This window comes from Mustela lutreola, chromosome 6, assembly GCF_030435805.1.
Source record: "Mustela lutreola isolate mMusLut2 chromosome 6, mMusLut2.pri, whole genome shotgun sequence".
Taxonomy (NCBI): domain Eukaryota; kingdom Metazoa; phylum Chordata; class Mammalia; order Carnivora; family Mustelidae; genus Mustela; species Mustela lutreola.
This window is the reverse complement of record NC_081295.1, coordinates 96843088-96865527: the sequence shown is the minus strand read 5'-3', so window position 1 is coordinate 96865527 and position 22440 is coordinate 96843088. Positions and strand designations below refer to the sequence as shown.

The 22440-nt window shown below is 34.9% G+C and overlaps 1 protein-coding gene across 1 annotated transcript in view; it reads left to right on the top strand.

Annotated features, from left to right (window-relative positions):
- CRISP1 (cysteine rich secretory protein 1) overlaps window positions 1-20269 on the top strand; it is a 33798-nt gene extending 13529 nt beyond the window's left edge. Inside the window, exons 3-8 of the mRNA XM_059176374.1 lie at window positions 1187-1324; window positions 6699-6789; window positions 7872-8020; window positions 11038-11135; window positions 13506-13594; window positions 19338-20269. Of these exons, the coding sequence (XP_059032357.1) occupies window positions 1187-1324; window positions 6699-6789; window positions 7872-8020; window positions 11038-11135; window positions 13506-13594; window positions 19338-19465 (693 nt within the window). The 3' untranslated portion in view covers window positions 19466-20269. The remainder of the gene's footprint in view (window positions 1-1186; window positions 1325-6698; window positions 6790-7871; window positions 8021-11037; window positions 11136-13505; window positions 13595-19337) is intronic.
- Window positions 20270-22440: the final 2171 nt, after the last annotated feature.

Genomic DNA, 22440 nt, shown 5'->3' with positions numbered 1-22440 from the left:
AGGAAGTGATACAAAAACGTTTTAGGAGAATGAATGTTCAGAAACGAGATGGTAGAGCAATATGTCATGAGTTTCACTGGAGCAGAGTTCGGAGGAACAAAGAAAATTTAACTTGGATATGGGAAGGGAATTCTGGTCGTTCCCTACCTCTCTTCGAGTACAGATGAGGGCTACCTGAAGTATGAAGGAAAATAGCACATAGGACTGTGTTTTTGAGGAAATGATATCCACAGGAAATAGTCTCTCGAAGGGTCTTCTGGATTCTATATTTATGTCTTTTTCCCATTCCTATTTTATGTGGATATAAAATAAATGAAATAACTACTAAATTTGAGCAAAGTATGGTGTTGGATCCTATTTGTTCAGAAATTGCTGATGTTCCTATGGTATTTGAGAAATAAACAGATACTATTCAAATTATACTATGTATGTTTTGCCACTTTTTAAACAAAAGGAATGAAGTATATGTGATATATAGTACACACAAAAAAGAAGCTGCTCTTCATAGAATTAAAACCTAAAATATTAAAGCCATTCAGTTTTCTTCTTAGTTGCAAGATAAAGGGTAAACAAATTAAAAGAATAGTCATTAATTCTGGATTATAACTGATTTTAATTCTATTTTATACTTACATATACACATGTAAATGCTAATGTTTTTTCATAAGCATAAGAGAAAAAGGTAGAATCTGAGTTGAAGACACTGGAGACTTTGTATTCAATAATTAATATCTTAGATTAAATACATCCTTTAGACAGTATTTGAGTGCAAGTGGTTTATTTAAGAACCAAAGAGAACACCTGCAGGAAATGGGTTGGGATAGGAGCCAAGGAAGGGAAGTCAGTATAATGTCAAGATATCTTTCACTGTGGCTTATATGGCCCTAAAAAGTACTTTTACATGGCTCAACGTACCAATCATAAATTTGAAGAACCCCAATCATAGTATATCCTGTATTTTATGCTATACACTTGTATAATGTAAAATGACATTCAGAAACCTGAAAGACTAGCACTGGAGAAATGGAAAATAATCTATTGACCAATCATTAATTTTAAAATCCTATAGATCATTGTCTAGTAAATATAAACTACAAATTCATATTGCTGTAGGTCTGCTAGGAATATAAGTGGTGAATTACACATAAAAGAAATAAGACTAATTAAATTAATTTTCTGATCACAGGCAAAACCAACTCCAGTTCCATATGTTCCATATAATACTCTCCTCACTGAACTGGCAACTGTCCAAGAAGAAATCGTTACTGTACATAACACCCTCAGGAGAGGAGTAGTTCCATCAGCCAGCAACATGCTGAAGATGGTGAGATTAATTAAGCAGCAACAATGATGTCAATAATAGTAATAGTGTTTACTGAGTTTTTATTAAGTTCTCTTCACTTTCAGTATACTAAAACTTTAGTCTTCCCAAACAAATCTATGACTTAACAGCAGAAGAAATGGAGGCACAGAGGCCCCTGGGTGGCTCAGTCAGTTAAGCATCTGCATTTGGCTCAGGTCATGATCCCAGTGTCCCAGGGTAGAGCCCCACATCCTGCTCCCTGCTCGGCAGGGTCTGCTTCTCCCTCTCCCTCTGTGTGCATGTACCCTCTCTCTTTCTCTCTCTCAAATAAATAAATCTTAAAATTAAAAAAAAAAAAATGGAGGCACAGAGATGGTAAGTAACTTTCCCAAAACCACATAGTTTTTAAATGACAGAGCAACAATTCCAACTCAGAAAGGCTAATTTTATTTTTAATGTACCCTAGGACAGTGCTTCTTAATCTTGAAAGAATTGCCAAAGAACTTTTTAAAACACAGATTCCTGGGCCCCACTGTCTGAGATCCTGATCTGGAAAGTCTCTAGTGGAGACCCCTACAAGCTCCCAGTTGAAGCTGATGCTACCGGCCAGTACTGTCAGCACAGTGAGCTATAAGTTATAGAGGCAATTCATAACTGTCTTCATTGGGCAGCAGCCCAGAGACTAGACTCTCATCTGAGAATCAAGATGTCTGTAAGGACCTATTTAGAAACTGTCCCTGCACCCCTTCCCCCAGGAGATTTACAGGTAACAAAGGCCAGGTACAAAGGTGGCCAGGTGGAGACATAGATCAGTGGGGGCATGCATACTGTTTCCCTGGTTACCAAGGAGTATGGGCCCCGCCCTTTGGGAGCCCTTTTTGGCGCCAATCCCAATCAAGGTGTGATAGGCTGGTTCAAATGTCTACTAGGGTAAATTGTAACTCAGTTGGTCATCTAGCATCACTGTGGAGTTTCCTGTGTGTGTTACAATCTCATTGGTCACCTGTGTGGGGCCAGGCCTGACCGCATGGCCTTTGTCCTTAAAAGCTAGACTGTGAAGCAGAGAAGGGTCGCTCTCTCTTGTAAGAGGTGCGGCCCTGAACGTTCGGTTAGATTCTTGATGTTTGGTGCAAAATCAAGCTTTGCTTGACCTTTGCTTTGTATCAGTCTCGCTCCTTTAATCACGGACCCATTATTGGGGCATAACAATGTCCAGATTCGAAGTTAGGGGGTCCTGCCAGATAAACCAATATTGACAAACCTATTTCCCAATTCCCTGCATCCCATAAAAAGAGAATTGTCTATCCATTATAAACCTGGTGTGTGAGCAGAGTAGGTGCTACAGAACACAACAAATTTAGGGCAGTTTCAGAAGTACCAGGTGATTAGCTGCATAAGTCTTATCTCCCAGAAGTATCACTCAGGTCTCTCTGCAACCTTATCCTGGTCCCTTTAACCTTGCTTGGATGGGTCTAGTGTACAAGAATTAGAAATTTCTAATTCTAATTAGCACTCATTCTGGAGAGCGAGTCTAAGGGACCATCTCCTCAGGCAAATGATGAAAGTGGGAAGCAAGTGAAGAAAAACATTATTTTGAAATTCATCTCTTGGTCACCTTAAAAGAGAAAGTGTTATTTAAACAAAACAATAAAAATTCAGTACCTATCACAGGCTTTCTTGCATTGTGAGTGCTGTGCTTGACATGTATATTGTGCTTACTATTGACAGGCATTCTTTTAGAACTTTGTTACATTAACTCATTTAAATCAATAGTTCTGTGATCCAGATAATACTGTCATCTCCATTTTATTGATAATGAGTCCGAACCTCAGAGAAATTAGCTAGCATTCAAATAATAAGCATTGAATTAAGTACAGATGCAAATGCAAATGGCACAGCTCCAGGCACCTCCTTTAGTACGAACAGGGTCCAAACTCCTTGGTTTCCAGAGGAGCAAACACATGTAGCTAGGAGGTTCTAAAGAAATTTTAGAATAAATGGAAAGTATAGACTCTGATTTCAGAGATTATATTATTGTGGACTAAAGGCAACTACAAAGGAAATTTTAGAACCTAATGTAAGAATGAATACATTCAGGTGCGAAAGTGTAAAGGCAGGAGAGATCAATAAGACTATAAATTAGGTAACCAGTAAGACTGAATCATATTTTAAAAGGAATACGAGTGTTGAGCTCTTCCATAAACAATGCGTTGGATGTGGCTAGAAAGGAACTGAAAGAGTTAGAGCAGGGCTGAAGAGGCAATCACAACTGCCAGGCAGAGATTTTCTAAAAGTTTCCATACATAGGGTTAGAAATCAATTAAATGGAACCACGTATTAAAGCCAGAATTCATAGCTTTGATGCAATAATCCTGACTATTCATTTGTGATTTTAATCCTGGGTCTGTCACAGAAAGAAAGGAGCATCTTACCAGTATTAATCAGAGGTAATATCCTAGACAGCTTCTTTAAAGAGGTCTGAACCACAGACTGTATGAAATGAACGATGCAGGTAGTTTATGCGACAAGATAAGTATATTCAGATGGAGATTAGCATGCAGAATGTTTATTGGAGAACAATCACCAGATGGATACCTACCTGTGGAGGTAGAGAAAAAAGCAGCAGTGGACATATGGAAAAGCTGGATTGTGCTATAGTCACAACAGAGGGCTCAGATAATTCTTCAGGAAGCTTAATACAACCAAGACAACCCTTCTGAGTAGGAGGGAAGTGGCCTGGAATTTACAGTTCCCATATCCATCAGTTGTTGGGTATGGTCTACCCCAGGGAAAGGGTTATGCTCCTGGGTGCAAGACAATTTTTACAAAGGACAGACAGTAGAACTGTCAGTAGACAGGACTCCTAGCTTAAGAGGAAATTAGTGCTTTGGTTCAGAAAGTGACCTGGTAGTAAATCACGGCATATACAACAAGCAATGAGTTGTAAGTCACCCAGATAACTTAGAGGTAGTCCTAATCACTTGGTCATAACTGGTCATAATAAGCAAGGGTTTTGTTTGTTTTTTTGTTTTTGTTTTTGTTTTTGTTTTTAACTAAGGCATGCAATGATGATATTCCTACCAGGAGATCCTGTGTCCTAACAGGATTGTTGTATCATCTCCACTTCCTCGGGTAGATATATCCACTACTAAACTATAACTTTTCTCACATGAAGCAATCAAACCTTACAAAACGGCTAATGACTTACTTAATTCATCTCAAGATTTACTAAATTCCTTCAACGTGAAGGGTAATTCTGTAAAACGAACCCAGATGGCAGCATACACGTATAACAGTGAAACATCTTTGCTACCAGGAAAAATGGTGAAAATCTAAGTCGGGTGTCATCCAAAACTTTTCTAAAGAGTAAGTGAATGATTTATGTCAATGCTGGTAGTAAAAACTGAAGTCTACAATTTTTGTTGGTGATGTGTTGCATGCAGAGGTAAGGATTAAAGAGTGTTAAGAAGAACATTCGTCAAAGTCCCATGATTAACGATATAGACTTTCTACCTCCTTTCAACTTACCTGGAGATACGCCTGACAAAATGCTTCAATTCAACACAATTGACACTGATTAATAAGAGTTAAGAGCACACATTCTGAAGACAGAATAATGTGGATTCTAATTCTTTTTTGGCTACTTATGGGTTGTGTTACCCTAAGAAATTATGCAACATCTCTGTTTCGCCATTTGCAAATGGGGATAACAATAGTACTTCCCTTATAGAGTTGCTCTGGGTCAAAATTTGAAAATATGGGTACAGAATTGGTAACAGATCCTGACATGTGGTTTTAGCTACTACTTTTATTATTATTTATAATTTTAGATGGAGACATGTGACACCGTACCTAGTCTTTGTTTATTTATAGAGCACATAGTATAAGATTTGTCATACTACAATTGTGTTGCATAAATTACTACATTAAGACTTTAGAACAAACTATTAGGCATGAATGATAGGTCACAGTTTACAGATGAAGAACATATTCAAAAATATTAAATAGCACAGCAAAGGAAACAGTTAACAAAATCAAAAGACAACTGACAGAATGGGAGAAGATATTTGCAAACGACATATCAGATAAAGGACTAGTGTCCAGAATCTATAAAGAACTTAGCAAACTCAACACCCAAAGAACAAATAATCCAATCAAGAAATGGGCAGAAGACATGAACAGACATTTCTGCAAAGAAGACATCCAGATGGCCAACAGACACATGAAAAAGTGCTCCATATCACTCGGCATCAGGGAAATACAAATCAAAACCACAATGAGATATCACCTCATACCAGTCAGAATGGCTAAAATCAACAAGTCAGGAAATGACAGATGCTGGCGAGGATGCGGAGAAAGGGGAACCCTCCTACACTGTTGGTGGGAATGCAAGCTGGTGCAGCCACTCTGGAAAACAGCATGGAGGTTCCTCAAAATGTTGAAAATAGAACTGCCCTATGACCCAGCAATTGCACTATTGGGTATTTACCCTAAAGATACAAATGTAGTGATCCAAAGGGGCACATGCACCCGAATGTTTATAGCAGCAATGTCCACAATAGCCAAACTATGGAAAGAACCTAGATGTCCATCAACAGATGAATGGATCAAGAAGATGTGGTATATATACACAATGGAATACTATGCAGCCATCAAAAGAAATGAAATCTTGCCATTTGCGACAACATGGATGGAACTAGAGCGTATCATGCTTAGCGAAATAAGTCAAGCAGAGAAAGACAACTATCATATGATCTCCCTGATATGAGGAAGTGGTGATGCAACATGGAGGCTTAAGTGGGTAGAAGAAGAATAAATGAAACAAGAAGGGATTGGGAGGGAGACAAACCATAAGTGACTCTTAATCTCACAAAACAAACTGAGGGTTGCCGGGGGGAGGGGGTTTGGGAGAAGGGGGTGGGATTATGGACATTGGGGAGGGTATGTGATTTGGTGAGTGCTGTGAAGTGTGTAAACCTGGTGATTCACAGACCTGTACCCCTGGGGATAAAAATATATGTTTATAAAAAATAAAAAATTAAAAAAATATATTAAATAATGTGTCAGAGATGAAACTGCTAATAAATAATGGAATGGATTTCTAACCCTGATCTGTTTTATTGAAAGCATTTACTTGAACTCTTTCACACTTCTGAAAGAGAAGCTATATCTGAATATTATTACCAAATTTTGATTTTATAAATTCAAGGGCTAACATGGTGAGTCAAATTTTTGTCTCCCTCTTCCAACCAGAATATTTAATATTATTATTTAAATTGTTAGATTATGAAATTGAGGATATTGCTAGCCTTGGATTTTTAGAAACAATAAACTAGAATATTATCATGGAAATGCCAATAAGACCAGGTTCTTATATTTTACTCCTCCACTGTAGGATTGGAGTGAAGAAGCTGCACAAAATGCCAGAATGTTGTCAAAGCAGTGTGAATTACGAGAAAGCAACTCAATTAAGAGGCGAATTACAAGTAGGTATATACATCTGCATGACTCACCTCCATACTCAAAAATCCTTAGGGAACACTAAGTAACCTGGCAAAAGGTAAGTTAAGTCATTCAGTCTATATATGGCCCAGTGCACTGTTTTCTTATTATTAACTTTTAAATTTGGATATTCAAATTTCAAATTTCAGATTCTTATCATCAGAAACAAGAATCAAAGCTCTTGACATTACAGAATAGTTGAGTAATACAATGATAACTGGATGGACATCTAGATAGCTAGAAGCTTTCCATTCTATGGTTATTTCAGCTATACACTATATCACCCTAGGGATACCTTTGCCTTTGAAACACTAATAGAGTTGAGAGGTGAGTTCTATTCAACTCTACTGAGCTGTACATGAGAACAAATTTAGGTGCTCATAGAAGAGTCCATCTCAATGGCATATATATCAGGTGAATCACTGCTGGTTTCCAGAAAAGCTATTAGTACTTCCTATACAAGTAGACATTATTAATACTTATGAGATACTTGTTTATTACAAAATATTTTTAAAATACTAATGAAACTTCCATATTTACAAATTATTGGCCATTTTGCCCAATGTTGATGCATGAATTATCAGTAGGAATCTTTCCTGCCCCAGAGAAAGGTAAATCACTCCTGAATACCATTTGTGATCAAGAACCCACATCACAAGTGGATGGCTAAATGAGCAAATACTTATTCCAAGGCTCTTGCATAATGAATACTTCTCTGTGGCTGTTTTCAAGTCATGGGTCCTGTTACAACCCATAAGCTACTTGGACTGGTTTCACCCTTCTCAACAGCTCAGAAGTGGCAGAGTCTGAAATGTTGACCTGATTTCTAAGCTTGCACATCACCTCCTCCTGTCAACTTCTCACTAAACCTAAGTACCACAAGTTGCCAGCAGAGATTTCCAGCAGAGATACAGCTGAGTTTGTTTTTGTTTTTGTTTTTGTTTTTTAAATAAGACGTTGCTTGGATGACTGGTGAAATATTTGTAAAATGAAAATGAGGAAACTATCCTTGTAATATATTTCCCAGTTTCTTCAAGTATGACACAGACTTTTTTCTCCCTTTCAGATACTTTTTGTGGAGAAAATATGCATTTGACAACTTATCCTATCTCGTGGTCAAGTGTAATTAAAATCTGGTACAATGAATCTAAATATTTCAAGTATGGGGAACAGATATCAACAGATGATGACTTAACAATTGAGCATTACACTCAGGTAAACTGCATATTGGCAAATATGCATTGTTTAAATGTCTAGAAGAATGTGTGGAAAACAGGCACTGAGAAAAATCATTCTACCCACTTTTCGCAAACTTGCACTTGACCCACTGAGTTCCTGTTATAATTTGAAACATAAGGAAATGTGATTCCCTCAATAGATGGCTTAAAGAAGCTGCTTAACTCTTTAGTCTCCTTTTTTTATATATTTGGACTTTTGGGAATTAACAAAATCATAAAACATCAGTGTCACTTATAAATTATATTTCTAATATGTCTAAAGGATGAAAAAAAATAGTACCTTATAATACAGAGAATCCTCTTCCTCTGGTTTATTTTTACTGTGATAAAATTATATGTATATATCTGTAAAATATACACATATATTATTTTTATTTATCATATATAATTATTTGCATATATACATATATAATACATAACAATCATTTGTATATGCATATATGAATATATTTTATAAAATTTGCCATTTTAATCATTTTAAAATTATGTAGCATTAGTGTTCAGTAGCTTTAACTACGTTCAAATTGTTATGAAGCAATCTCAACTATAGATTTTCAGAACTTTTCACCTTCCCAAACTCTGTACCCATTAAACAATGATTTCCCCCTTCTCCATCTCCCCAGCCTCTGGCAAGAACCATTCTACTTTCTGTATCTATCAATTTGATTACTCTAGATACCACATATAACTGGAATCATTCAATTTTTGTCCCTTTGTGTCTACCTTATTTCGCTTAGCAGTATATCCTCATTTGATGTTCATTCATGTTGTAACACAGGTCATAATTTTACTCTTTTTTAAAGGCGAATAATATTCCATTGTATGTATATACCACCTGTTGTTTATCCATTCATTCACTGATGGGTGTTAGGTTTTTTCCACTTTTGGCTATGGGTAATAATGTTGCCATGAACATTGGTGTGTACATATCTGTTCATATCCTGCTTTCAGTTCTTTTGAGTATATATCCAGAAATGGAATTTCTGGATCACATGGTAATCATATGCTGAATTATTTGAGGACCTGGTATACTGTTTTCCAGAACAGCTGCATTATTTGACACATTCCCAGTAGCAATGACACTTCTGATTTCTCCACATCCGTGCTGTTTTGGTCTGCTTGGACTCCCGTAATAAAGAACCACAATCTGGATGGACTAAACAACAGAAATTTATTTTCTACAGTTTTGGAGGCTGGAAGTCTATGAACTTTTGCAGCATAGCTTGTTTCTGTGAGAGTTCTCTTTCTGCCTTCTTTTCATTATGTCCGTGCATGGACTTTACTTTCCTTTTGTCTGTGCATGCTTGCAGAGAGAGAGGAAAAAAAAAAAAGAGAGAGAGAGAGAGAGTGAAAGCATGAGTGCCAGCACTTTCTTACAAGGATAGGAACCCTATCAGATCATGGTCTCAAGCTCAGAACTTCATTTAACCTAAATTACTTCTGTAGAAGTTCTTTCTCCAGTTAGAGTTGCTGGGTTATATCAGGTTATTTGGGGTTTTGTTGCTGAGTTGTAAGAGTTCTTTATATATTCTAGATATCTATCCTTTAGCAGGTATATGATTTGCAAACATCAATTCCTATTACATAGAATGCCTGTTCATTCTGATAATAGTATCCTATGATGCACAAATGTTTTAAATTTTGATAAAGTCCAATTTATCTATTTTTTTTCCATTTCTGTCTGTGTTTTTGGTGTCTTATCCAAGAAATCACTGCCAAATTCAGTATTGTGAAGTGTTTTCCTTATGTTTCTTTCTAAGAATTGTTTTTATGGTTTCAGCTCTTACACTTATATATTTAATTCATTTGGACTTATTTTTTGTAATTTGGTAAAAGGTAGGGCCCAACTTCATTTATTTGCATGTTGATATCTAGTTTTTCCAACTTTTTTTGGGATAAGACAGTCTAATCACTGTTGGCTCATCTTGGCACCCTTCTGAAAATCATTTCTCCATATATGAAGACCATGTGAAGATTTATTTCTGGACTCAAGTTTAGTTCTAAGGTTTATATGTCTATTGTTATGCCACTACCAGTGTTTTAATTATTATAGCTTTGTGGTAAGGTTTGATATTCGAAAGCATAAGACTTCCAACTTTGGTCTGCTTTTTCAGGACTGCCCATTTAAAAATCATAGACTTAAATCACTTATGGATAACAATGCAGATATTCTAAATAAAAGACCAGCAAATAGCATTCTTATTTTAAAATTTATACCCTTGTATAAAATGGATATGTTCTAGGAATCTAAGAATGTTATAACATTAGACTATTCATTTAATTTGCCTTATCAAACAATCAGAGAATACAAATAAAATGATCACCCAGAGAACTAAAAATCTGCCAAATTTGTGACATTAATTCGACCTTTTATTTCTCTAAGATAAATGTAGACTAAATTCACTATATATATCTAAGACCATTAGTTCCATTACACTCAGATGGTAACCTAATATTTCCTCTTCCAAACACTTAAGAAAAATTATTATCCAATTCCCACAAAACACCTGTGATATAGAAGATAATACTAATATTATTTATACAATTTTACAAATAGAAAAATAAAATTTCAAAACATAAACTGGTAAATGCCATACAACCAGGAAGTGGTAGAAATAGAATTTGACACTGAGATATTTTGCCTTAAAGGCAAATTCTACTCTATACCATACTTCTTCTCTGATGATTAAATAAAGTTCCTCCTGTTATTTGATTTTTATACAACCACCAACCAGCCTTCATCATCTTACCTCATTTTCCATATACAGTTGATAATAAAATGAGCCAGCATTAAGGATGACCAATAAGTGTGCATATGTATGTGTGTTATCCAGACACATGCAAATCTTTCTGTTTCTATTAATTCCTAATAAGCCATGCTCAAAGCATCCTAAAAGCAAACATGTTTATTTTCAGCCATGGATAACAATATTCATATTGTAATCATTTAGCCCAAGTCAAATTATTAATAAAATAATCTCTTTATCATTACAGATTGTTTGGGCCACTTCTTACCTCATTGGCTGTGGAATATCATCATGCCCCAAAAGACTGGCAACTCAGTTTCTCTATGTTTGTCACTATTGTCATGAGTATGTATTATACATCTTGGTATCACAAAGTCTTTAGAAGTATATCCCTCTCACATAATCCAGTTTATCAAAGAATATATAAGAAAATTCAAATAAATATTTCATTTAATTTAAGTGCAACCTTAGGGATAAAATGTCATTTAGCTAATACCTAAAAACATTGTACACACACAAGCGCACACACACAATTTTATTTATATCATATTTTTAAAATAATTTTTATTTATATTTTATTAATAGAATGCCAAATTCAAAGCTATTACCTGTGTTATTGATTAGCATAAGCAAAAAAAACAAGGATATCTACTTCAACCATTTTAAAGTATATTTAGAATGCAAGGGCAGAAATATCGTGGCATATCAAGAATAAACAAATGGAAAATTGAAGTGTTCCTTTATTTAGTTTTCTGGTCTAACTATTGATATATGCCTTTTCTTTAGAAATTAAATTTATGTGTTATCAAGGTGTGAGTAACCACTCCTAGAAGAGATAATCTGATTGCCTCAGTGAGGAGAAGGTGGACTCCTTTGCTCTCTCAACTGTGGTTGCTCTATAGGCACAATCAATTTCAGACAAAGGTGATTGAAAAAGGTCACAGGAGCACACTGTGTGGTTCCAGTGGTAATCATGAGAAATTAGAGATTGTTCAGAGCTTGATCTATAGTCCTCTAATAGTTCACTACAAATGCCTGTTTAAATATATTCTGCTAAGGAAAGTTAATGAGTGGTCTGCATATGTCTCCTTCAGCTATCTGTACCTATATAGTTGAATATGCAAATTTTCCATCATACTATGAGCTTTAAGCATAATGTTTAACAGCTATTCCCCCATGTGTTTTGCAAAATAAAAAATATTCAATATGAATCAGTAAAAATTATTTATCTGTTAATATGTTACCATATTTATACTTTAAATGAGGTCTCTAGTATCAGTGTAGATTCAATAGATATATTTATATAAGTGCTCTATATGAGTTATTTTCTGGTCTTATTGTGTCTTGATTTTAGTAGTTAATATTTGTTATGATTTTATCTATATAATTAGCACCAACGTCAGTAAGATCTCTTTGCATCTACAACACATCAATTGACTAAATCTTTCAGGGGCTAGTGGTGGTTTCTGGTGAACTGACAATTACAGAAGTAAAACACATGGAACTGTGATAGAGAATATTCTGCAGCAAAGATTAGACCAAGAGTCTGACAAAATCTCTAATTAAGGAATAAGTTCCTTTTATAAAGTGAAATTTGGGAGCACCTGGCTGGCTTAGTTGGTAGCGCATGCAAGTCTTGATCTCTAGTTTATGAGTTCAAGCCCCACATTGAACATAAAACTTACTTTAAAAAAAAAAAGGCAAAAAAATAAAATGAAATTCTAACAATTCAGATATCAAAGGGAACAATATCAACTAGAATTCTATTGTAACCAGAACATTTACTTTATTTTTCAAGCACATTATTTATGTAAGATACAGTTATAATCCACCTTGTTTTCTTAGATATCTGCAGGTAAAACTGTCTTATCTGAATTTCCTATTACCTTAGACCTAAAAATTCACATCCACTCTCTTTCCCCCAAATCTACCACTTTAGATTTAGTCATATTGACAGATTTTCGTATTTTATAATGCTCTATATGTTTCTACACAAGAGAAACATGTATCAAGTTTCTCATGATCTTGTGCAAGATTAAATTAGAACATTTCCAACTTGACTCACTTAAAATGTTCTCAACATGTCCTTTTACATGAGTGCCTACCAAGTCCTTATGGGTATAAATAAATAAAAGTGACAAATTATAAATGGCTCTAAAGCTCTTCTGCTTAAGATTTGACTGTTCAAGGGTGCCTGGGTGGCTTAGTGGGTTAAGCCTCTGCCTTCAGCTCAGGTCATGATCTCCAGGTCCTGGGATTGAGCCCCACAGGTTCCTCTATCTGAGGAACATAGATGGAAAATTCTCAGTGAAAGTTAGCAAGCGGGGAGCCTGCTTCCTCCTCTCTCTCTCTCTCTGCCTACCTCTCTGCCTACTTGTAATCTCTGTCTGTCAAATAAATAAAATCTTTAAAAAAAAAAAAAAAAAAGAATTGACTCTTCATAGATTCCAGTCCTGTTAGAACTTAACTATCTGAATAGGGTAAATTCTAAAGTTCTTAGGAACCCACAGTTGCCTGTTACACATTCAGAAAGATAAATTGTCATCATTGCAAGTCTAGAAATCTTAAACCTATCTTAAAGATTATCATCATTATCTAGAAGTGGTTTTCAAAAATTGTTTTCAATGTTGATTATAAATAGTGAGTAACATTTTATATGCATTGTCCAACAATCTATATTATTATATCACCTTTTTCTTTATCCTTTTTTTTAAGGGGAAATGATCCTGCCAAAATGAATAATCCTTATAACGCAGGAAGTCCATGTGGAGATTGTCCAAATGACTGTGAAAATAAACTTTGCAGTAAGTTTTACATTCAGTTTGCTTAATGTAGACCCGGGAGCCATGTGTACTTCAAGTTAAGGACTGACAATATTGCACTTTTCTATAACTTTTTTCTGAATCATCACACAAGGAAAAATCAACATTATTTCTTATTTCTCCTTCCTGAGTGACCAAGACGACGATTGATTAAATTTATGGGAATGGATATTAGAATGTCTAAGTCTAAACTCAAGCCCCCCACCCTAAAACTTAATGACCCTAATAAGGAAAACTTGGATAAGATATTGATATAACTATATATTTTTCTCTGCTCTATAAAAAAGTTCCTGGGCTCTCTTATTGCAACCTTGAAATTAGACATATTGTTTTCAGGATACCAACATTCTCAGCTTCTTGCTGCTCCATAGCTCCCCTACCTATCTGACCACTTATTAGGGCATATAATTTCTTATGGAGTGATCCTTATTCTTCCATGTTCCTACTGACACATTAGAAGATATCAGTTGATGGTCACACTGTCCCCTTACAACACTTGCTCTATTTCTTAAATAAACCTTACCTACAAAGCAGTACTAACCAAATGGGTTCCTTTTTCTAGAGGTTCCTGAAAACATAACTCCTAATCCCTGAGCATAATTTTACCAAGATAATTTTCAATAAGTATATAGAGAAGTAACTAGCCCAAGAAAAGTGCCCTTTAACTTCAGACTTAGAATCCCAGAAGACCTATTTTCCCAAACCCAAATAAGTCACTTTGGTAATTCTTAAAATTAGGAAAATAGATACTCTTTTTCAAATTTCCTCTTTCTCTCTAGAGAGAGAGATAGATACTCTTCTAAGTCTCATTTATTCTTTCTCTCTTTTTTTTTTCTTTTTCTCTTACTTTCAACCTCACTTTTTGCATCCCATTTCTGAAAAGAAATGTGGTTGGAAAAAAATAGAATATCCACTAATTACCTATGCTGGGTGGATGGGGTAGGTGTTTTTTAATCCAAGATATAAAAGGAATGTCTATAATGGTATAAAAATGTAATAGAAGTAAAATGAGAGTAGGAAAGGGAACGTATTACTCAAGAAGATTAAATCTATGCCATAAAAGATGCATATCTTAAACTCTGTTCACCTATAAATGCACGAGAAGATAAGAATTATTAGAGAAAGATATCTCAGATTGGGCCACCCTGGAATGGAAACAATGCTTAAAATATAAGACCTGGATATACACAAAAAAGCAGTTTAGTGTAATTCAAATAAATTTTATAAAAATAAAATTCATAGTATAAAATAAGTCAAATTATATATATTAATATAATTTATATACTATAACAGCAGTAAAAGCAGTTCTAAGAGGGAAATTCATAACAACAAATACTTATAATAGCAACAACAATAAAAGCTTAACAAATTAACTTTATTTTCAAAACAAAAAGAGCAAACTAAGCTCCGAGTTAGTAGAAGGAGAAAAACAACAAAAATTAGAGTGGAAATAAATAAAACTTAAAGTGAAAAGACAGTGAAAAAGATCAATGAAAGGAAGAGCTCTTTAATTAAAAGACAACATAGAAAAATCTTTAGCTTTAGCCACACTTACCAGAAGAAGAAAAGGAGGAAGAGAAAGAAGTAGGAGAAGGAGAAGAAGCAGAGAAGAAGAAGAAGAGGAAGGAGGAAGAGGAGGAGGAGTAAAGAAGAGAGAAGAAGAAAAAGAAAGAAAAGAAAATAGAGGATGTTTAATAATTACAATTAGAAATTAAAGCAAAGACATTACACCCAATATATATATAAACAAAAAAAAGAACATAAGAGTCTGCTATGAACAATTGTATAGCAACAAATTGGATAACTAATTTGAAGAATTGGATAAATAGGAATTTATCCTATTTGTACATACAACATACAAAACTAAACTTAAAAAAAATACAACTTACAAAGACTAAATTATGAAGAAATAAACACACAGCACACCGGAACTAAATCGTGAATAAATGGAAAATCTGAACAGACTAAGTACTAGTAAGGAGATTTAATCAATAATCAAAAATCTCCCAACTAAAAAAATCCCAGGACCAGATGGCTTTACTAGTGAATTCTACCAAACATTTAAATATTTAGTACCAATAATTCTAAAACTCTTTCAAAAAATAGAAGAGAAGGGAACACTTCCAAACTCATTTTATGAGGCCAGCATTACCCTGATACTAATATCAGAAAACAACACTGCAATACAAAAAAATAAATAAATAAAAATTACCGGCCAATATATCTGAGGAACATAGATGGAAAATTCTCAGTGAAAGTTAGCAAGCCAATTGCAACAATACATTGAAAAGATCATACACCACAATGAAGTGGAATTAATGCTAAGATAGCCAGAATGGCTCAACATCCACAAATCAGACAATGTGAAGAATAAAAATCATATAGTCATCTCAATAGATACAGAAAAAGCATTTGAAAAAATTTGACATTCTTTCATGATAAAAACCTCAAGCTAGGTACAAAGGTATCACATTACCTCAACATAATAAAGGCCAGATGTGAGAAGCCCACAACAAGCATCATATTCACCAATCAAAATTGAAAAGCCTTTCCTCTAAGACCATGAACAAGACAACAATGCCTACATTTACCATTTTAATTTAACGTAGTACTGGGAGTCCTACTCAGAGTAGTAGGACAAGAAAAAGAAATACAAGTAATTAAAATCAGAAAGGAAAAATAAGACAGTCTCTACTTGCAGATGACATGATGGTATATATAAAATACCGTAAAGACTCCACCAGAAAACTATTGGAATTAATAACTGAATTTAAAAAATTGTAGGATACAAAATCAATATACAAAAATCAGTTATTTTATGTATACTACCAGCAAACTATCAGAAAAAGAAATTTTCTTAAATCCTCTCTTTAATTGCATAAAAAAGACGAAAAAAACCTAAGAATAAATTTTACCAAGACCTATATACTAAAAATTATAAGATATTGCTGAGAAATATTGAAGATACAAATAAATGAAAATATATTCCATGCTTATGGATTGGAAGAATTAATATTTTTAGAATTTCCATACTATCTACAGTTATCTACAGTTTCAGTGCAATCACTATCAAAATTCCAAAGGCATTTTTCAAGAACCAAAACAAATAATCCTGTAATTTGTATGGAATAACAAAAGATAGCCAAAGCCATCTTGAGAAAGAAGACTAAAGCTCATGGTATCATACTTCTGGATTTCAAACTATATTACAAAGCTATATATAGTAATAAAAACTGTATGATATTAGCATAAAAACAGACAGATCAATGGAACAGAATGGCTGACTGAACATAATAAAATATATATAAAACAATGGAGAGCCCCGAAATAAACCAATACATATAGGGTCAATTAGTTTATAACAAAGAAGCCAAATACATACAAAGGGAAAAGACAGTCTCTTCAATAAATGGTGCTGGGAAAACTAGACAGACAGCCACATGCAAAAGAATGAAACAGGAATCATATATTACACCACACACAAAAATCAGCTCAAATGGATCAAAGACTTGAACATAAAACTTAAAACCATATAATGAGAAGAAAACATGGGGCAGGAGCACCTGGGTGGCTCAGTGGGTTAAAGCCTCTGCCTTCAGCTCAGGTCATGATTCCAGGGTCATGGGATTGCCCTGAGTCATCTCTGCAGGGTGCCTGCTTCCTTTCCTCTCTCTGCCTGCCTCTCTGCTTACTTGTGATCGCTGTCTGTCAAATAAATAAATAAAATCTTTAAAAAAAAAAAGAAAAGAAAATCATGGGGGGCAAAATGACACTTAAAGAAAAATAACAAAAGCAAAAATAAACAAGTGAGACCGTATCTAACTAAAAAGCTTCACAGCAAGGAAAACCATCTCCATCAACAAAATAAAAAGACAACCCATTGAATGAGATGAAATATTTGCAAATCTTATGTCTGATAAGATGTTAATCTCCAAAATATATAAAGAATTGAAAAAGCTGAATAAAATATCCAATTAGAGGGGCACCTGGGTGGCTCAGTGGGTTAAGCCGCTGCCTTCGGCTCAGGTCATGATCTCAGGGTCCTGGGATCCAGTCCCGCATCGGGCTCTCTGCTCAGCGGGAAGCCTGCTTCCTCCTCTCTCTCTCTCTGCCTACTTGTGATCTCTCTCTGTCAAATAAAAAAAAAATCCAATTAGAAAATTGGCAAATAAGCTGAATTTATATTTTTTCAAAGAAGATATCCATACAGCCAACAGGTATATATACAATGGAATACTATGCAGCCATCAAAAGAAATGAAATCTTGCCATTTGCGACAACATGGATGGAACTAGAGCGTATCATGCTTAGCGAAAAAAGTCAAGCAGAGAAAGACAACTATCATATGATCTCCCTGATATGAGGAAGTGGTGATGGAACATGGGGGCTTAAGTGGGTACGAGAAGAATAAATGAAAGATAATGGGATTGGGAGGGAGACAAACCATAAGTGACTGTTAATCTCACAAAACAAACTGAGGGTTGCTGGGGGGAGGGGGTTTGGGAGAAGGGGGTGGGATTATGGACATTGGGGAGGGTATGTGCTTTGGTGAGCGCTGTGAAGTGTGTAAACCTGGTGATTCACAGACCTGTACTCCTGGGGATAGAAATATATGTTTATAAAAAATAAAAAAATTATAAAAAAAAAGAATGTCTATCATCAAAAAGACAAGAGGTAATAAGTGGGGACAAGGGGGTATTGAGAAGGAAACCCTCATGCAATGCTGATGGGACTGTAAATAGGTGCCATCACTTATGGAGGCTACTCAAAAATTTAAATATATAACGGTCATATGATCCAGCAATTTTTCTTCTGGATAGCTATCTGAGGAAAACAAAAACATTAACTCAAGAAGATACAGTAACTTAGGCATGGAAATGACCTAAGGATCCATTGACAGATTTAGTGGATAAAGAAATTATTATAAATATATGTGTATGTGTGTGTATAAAAATATATATAATATATAATATAAATAAATATAAATAAATGTATAAATATATATGTATATACACACACATATATGTATATTTATGTCTGTATATATAATATATAATATAAATATATATATGTATATACACACACACATATATATATTTATAATATTTTCTTTATCCACTAAATCTGTCAATGGATCCTTAGGTTATTTCCATGCGTAAGTTACTGTTACTGCTGAACAGTTATACATTATATATATATACATTATATATAATGTATATTGTTCAGCTATAAAACAAATGGAAATCTTATCATTTATGACAACATGGATGGATTTTTTTAAAGATTTTATTTATTTATTTGACACAGAAAGAGATCACAAGTAGGCAGAGAGGCAGGCAGAGAGAGAGGGGGAAGCAGGCTCTCTGCTGAGCAGAGAGCCCCATATGGGGCTTGATCCCAGAACCCTGGCATCATGACCTGAGCTGAAGGCAGAGGCTTAATCCACTGAGCCACACAGGCACCCCTGGATGGATCTTGAAGGCATTATTCTAAGTGAAATAAGTTAGACATAGACAAACACCGTGTGGTTTCACTTGTATGTGGAATCTGAAAAAACCAAACTCCCAGATAGGGGAAACAGATTGGTCATTTTCAGAGGCATTTGGGATGTGGGGGTGGGGGGGTGGTTGGATAGTTCCATTGAAGTCTTTAAGAAGATTATCTCGTTCTTTATTAATGGTGAATTTTGAAGGTAATATCGTGTAAACATGCTTTTTTCTTCCAGCTAACCCCTGCCTCTACTATGATGAATACAGTAACTGTAAGGCACAAAAACGAAGTTTTGGATGCGGGTCCCAGTCAGTTCAACAATTCTGCAAAGCTAGTTGTCTCTGTGACAAGGAGATAAAATAATGTTGGTTATTTGCAGGTACAATGTGCTGTTGGGGAAATGTCCACTGGATTACATCTTTTACTTTACTTTGCTTCAGTAGCTTCTGCTAAGTTTCATTTGGTTTTCATTATATTAGCGATGTTAAATTTTACTAACCATATACGGGCATCCATAGATTAGATCAATTCTACCCACTCCTGTCCTGATACTTCCTGAAACATGTTGACAAAATTCAACTGATGGTTTAACTGGCCACCTTGACAATAACCTCTGCTAGAGGAGGGTCCTTCCCCTGCTTCCCCATGTCTCCAACCTTCCTGATGTTGTCTTCCCAAGAAGACAAGAAAACAAAAGGATCTAACCATCTTTGGACCCATTAACATTAACTTCTATTTTACAACTGCAAAAAGAAGTTTTCAAAATTCCAACTAACCTGCAGTGTAATTTTTCATTCCATAACCTTATTTCTATTTTAAATTGAGCAGTTAAAAAATCCACAAAGCAAATGAAGAGTTAAGTATTACTACTTGCAAGGCGAAGTGCTTAATTGGAGGAGGCTTAAATGTCTCATTGTTTTATTATTATATCTATAAACATTTGTAAAGTGGGGAAAAAATTGTGTTACTTACATTAACGAAATATGTGCTCAGCACTGATTACATACAGAATGTAATGCATCTATAGAGGACATTGTATGCCTTATTTCAAATGAAGATGTAAATATTAGTGAGTCTGAATATTAAAGTAACCTGGAGAAGTGTATGATCCCACAGAAATTCTAGTACCTGTTGTTTTGTTTTCAGTTTCAGGGCTTCCCCCCTCATGCCCCGTAATTATGTTCTTTCTTTCTAAGAGTTTATATAAACGATAATTCTCTAGGTTCTCATCATCTGTCATGTCATTTTTAAGAAGCAGTGGAGGAGCGTCTGATGGTCAGTTGAGCATCAGACTCTTGTTTTCAGCTCAGGTTTTGATCTTGGGGCTGTGAGATTGAGCCCAGGTCAGGTTCCTACATTCAGCAGGGAGTCTGCTTGAGATTCACTGTCTCTCTCTCTGCCTCTCCCACTCATTCTCTCTCTCTCTCTCAAATAAATAAACAAATCTTAAAAAAAAAAAAAAAGGAGAGAAAGAAGGAAGGAAGGAAGAGAGAGAAAAGTGGGGAGGAAAGAAAGGAAGAAATACACAATAGAAACCAAGTTTTACTTCAAGGATGAGAATTGTTTGTGTGACACCCCTCCAAAATTTCATATGCTAAACATCTCCAAGGAAATGTGATACAAATTATAATGCAACTTGTTGAATGCTTCTTAACATTACTCCCATGACCAAAGCTTATCAGGAGAGTTTGTGCACAAGCAACACACTTACTCATAGAAAGAAATCTCATGCTAAGTTCAGAGTCATTGTCAGAGGAAGTGTCATGGTTAGACTAAAGAGCTGGAACACACATGTCCGTGTGTGTGTGTGTGTGTGTGTGTGTACATATACTAATACATGTCCACAAAACCCATGAAGCAAAGATAGTAAAAGAGCGGCATTGATGACAGATCTGATTAGGTTGTAAGATTCACAGTGGAGAGCAAATGGGCACAAAAATGGATCCAGATTACAGGAAAACATGAAGAAAACCCAGACTGAATGACTGAATGACTTTTATTTGATACCATGAGCAACAATAACACACTCCTGATTCTCAATAATAAGAACTCTATATTAAAAACTGGGCTCTGTACAGATTTATATGGTGGCATGGACAATAGAACAATCCAAGATGTGCAGACTAACAGCTGGCCTAAATTTCAGGGCTCATTGTGAATTTTTAAAATGTGCCCAAGGCTTAAATGTGTGCAAAGAACAGCATTGACGTGAGCTTCTTTTCCCTAATATGGAAAAGCACCACTGTTCCTTCACCAGTGAGGTACAGATATCCCAGGGCAGTTCAGGGATCATATACCCTGAACCTTTGAATACTAGAGGAGATATGGTTTGTCTCCTACTCTTAGATTAGCCTGTAACTCTCTCAATTTCCCCAATATATTAAGAAATGGAAGGAAAATTATTAGACCTAATTAAGAGATATGATAAACTGATAGAGAATATTAAAAACTTATAACAAATATTATATATTTTAAAAATTAAAATATGCATGTCATTACTTCAAGTGTTCAAAATATGGCTGGAAGTACTTAACAAAGAATTAACAGGGGATTAAAAGATAAAGATTATGATGCTAATTTTTAAAAATTTCAAAAACATATGATCACCCATGTTACTTTTATTTTATCCTATTAAAATTTATTAGATAGTTCATCAAGGAAACCAGATAAAAAGGCAACAATCAAAAAAGATGTTCCAGGGGCACCTGGGTGGCTCAGTGGGTTAAAACCTCTGCCTTCAGCTCAGGTTATGGTCTCAGGGTCCTGAGATTGAGCCCCACATGGGGCTCTTTGCTCAGCAGGGAGCCTGCTTCCTCCTCTCTCTCTCTCTCTGTCTGCCTCTCTGCTTGCTTGTGATCTCTGTCTGTCAAATAAATAAATAAAATCTTTTTAAAAAAAGGTTTTCAAATACATAGGCAATATCTCCATCAATGTTTCTTTTTACTAATTTATACTTTACCTACATTTGTATTTCATTTACTATGTGATCTTTCATTTTGAGTTTTTCATCTCAACTATTTTTTTATTTCCATTATTTCCAAGTGGTTATGATTTATAAACACTTGATTAGTTAATTTTCATTTTTTTCTCTAATGATATTTGTTGTGTTTATTTTAAATGTGTACTGACTTTTCAATAATTCAGCTTCCTGAACAAATGCTCCATTGTTATCTTTGTCCCACAATACTGAAGGTTACTCAGATATACTGAAATTTTCTCCATGAATATATTTGTTAGTTTGAATTCTTAAGTCTGCAAAGATCAGATAGGGTTTTGTTCTTGATTTTTTCATGGTGTGTTTTGGTAGAGTTGGAAAAAGACATTCATTCTGAGGCTTT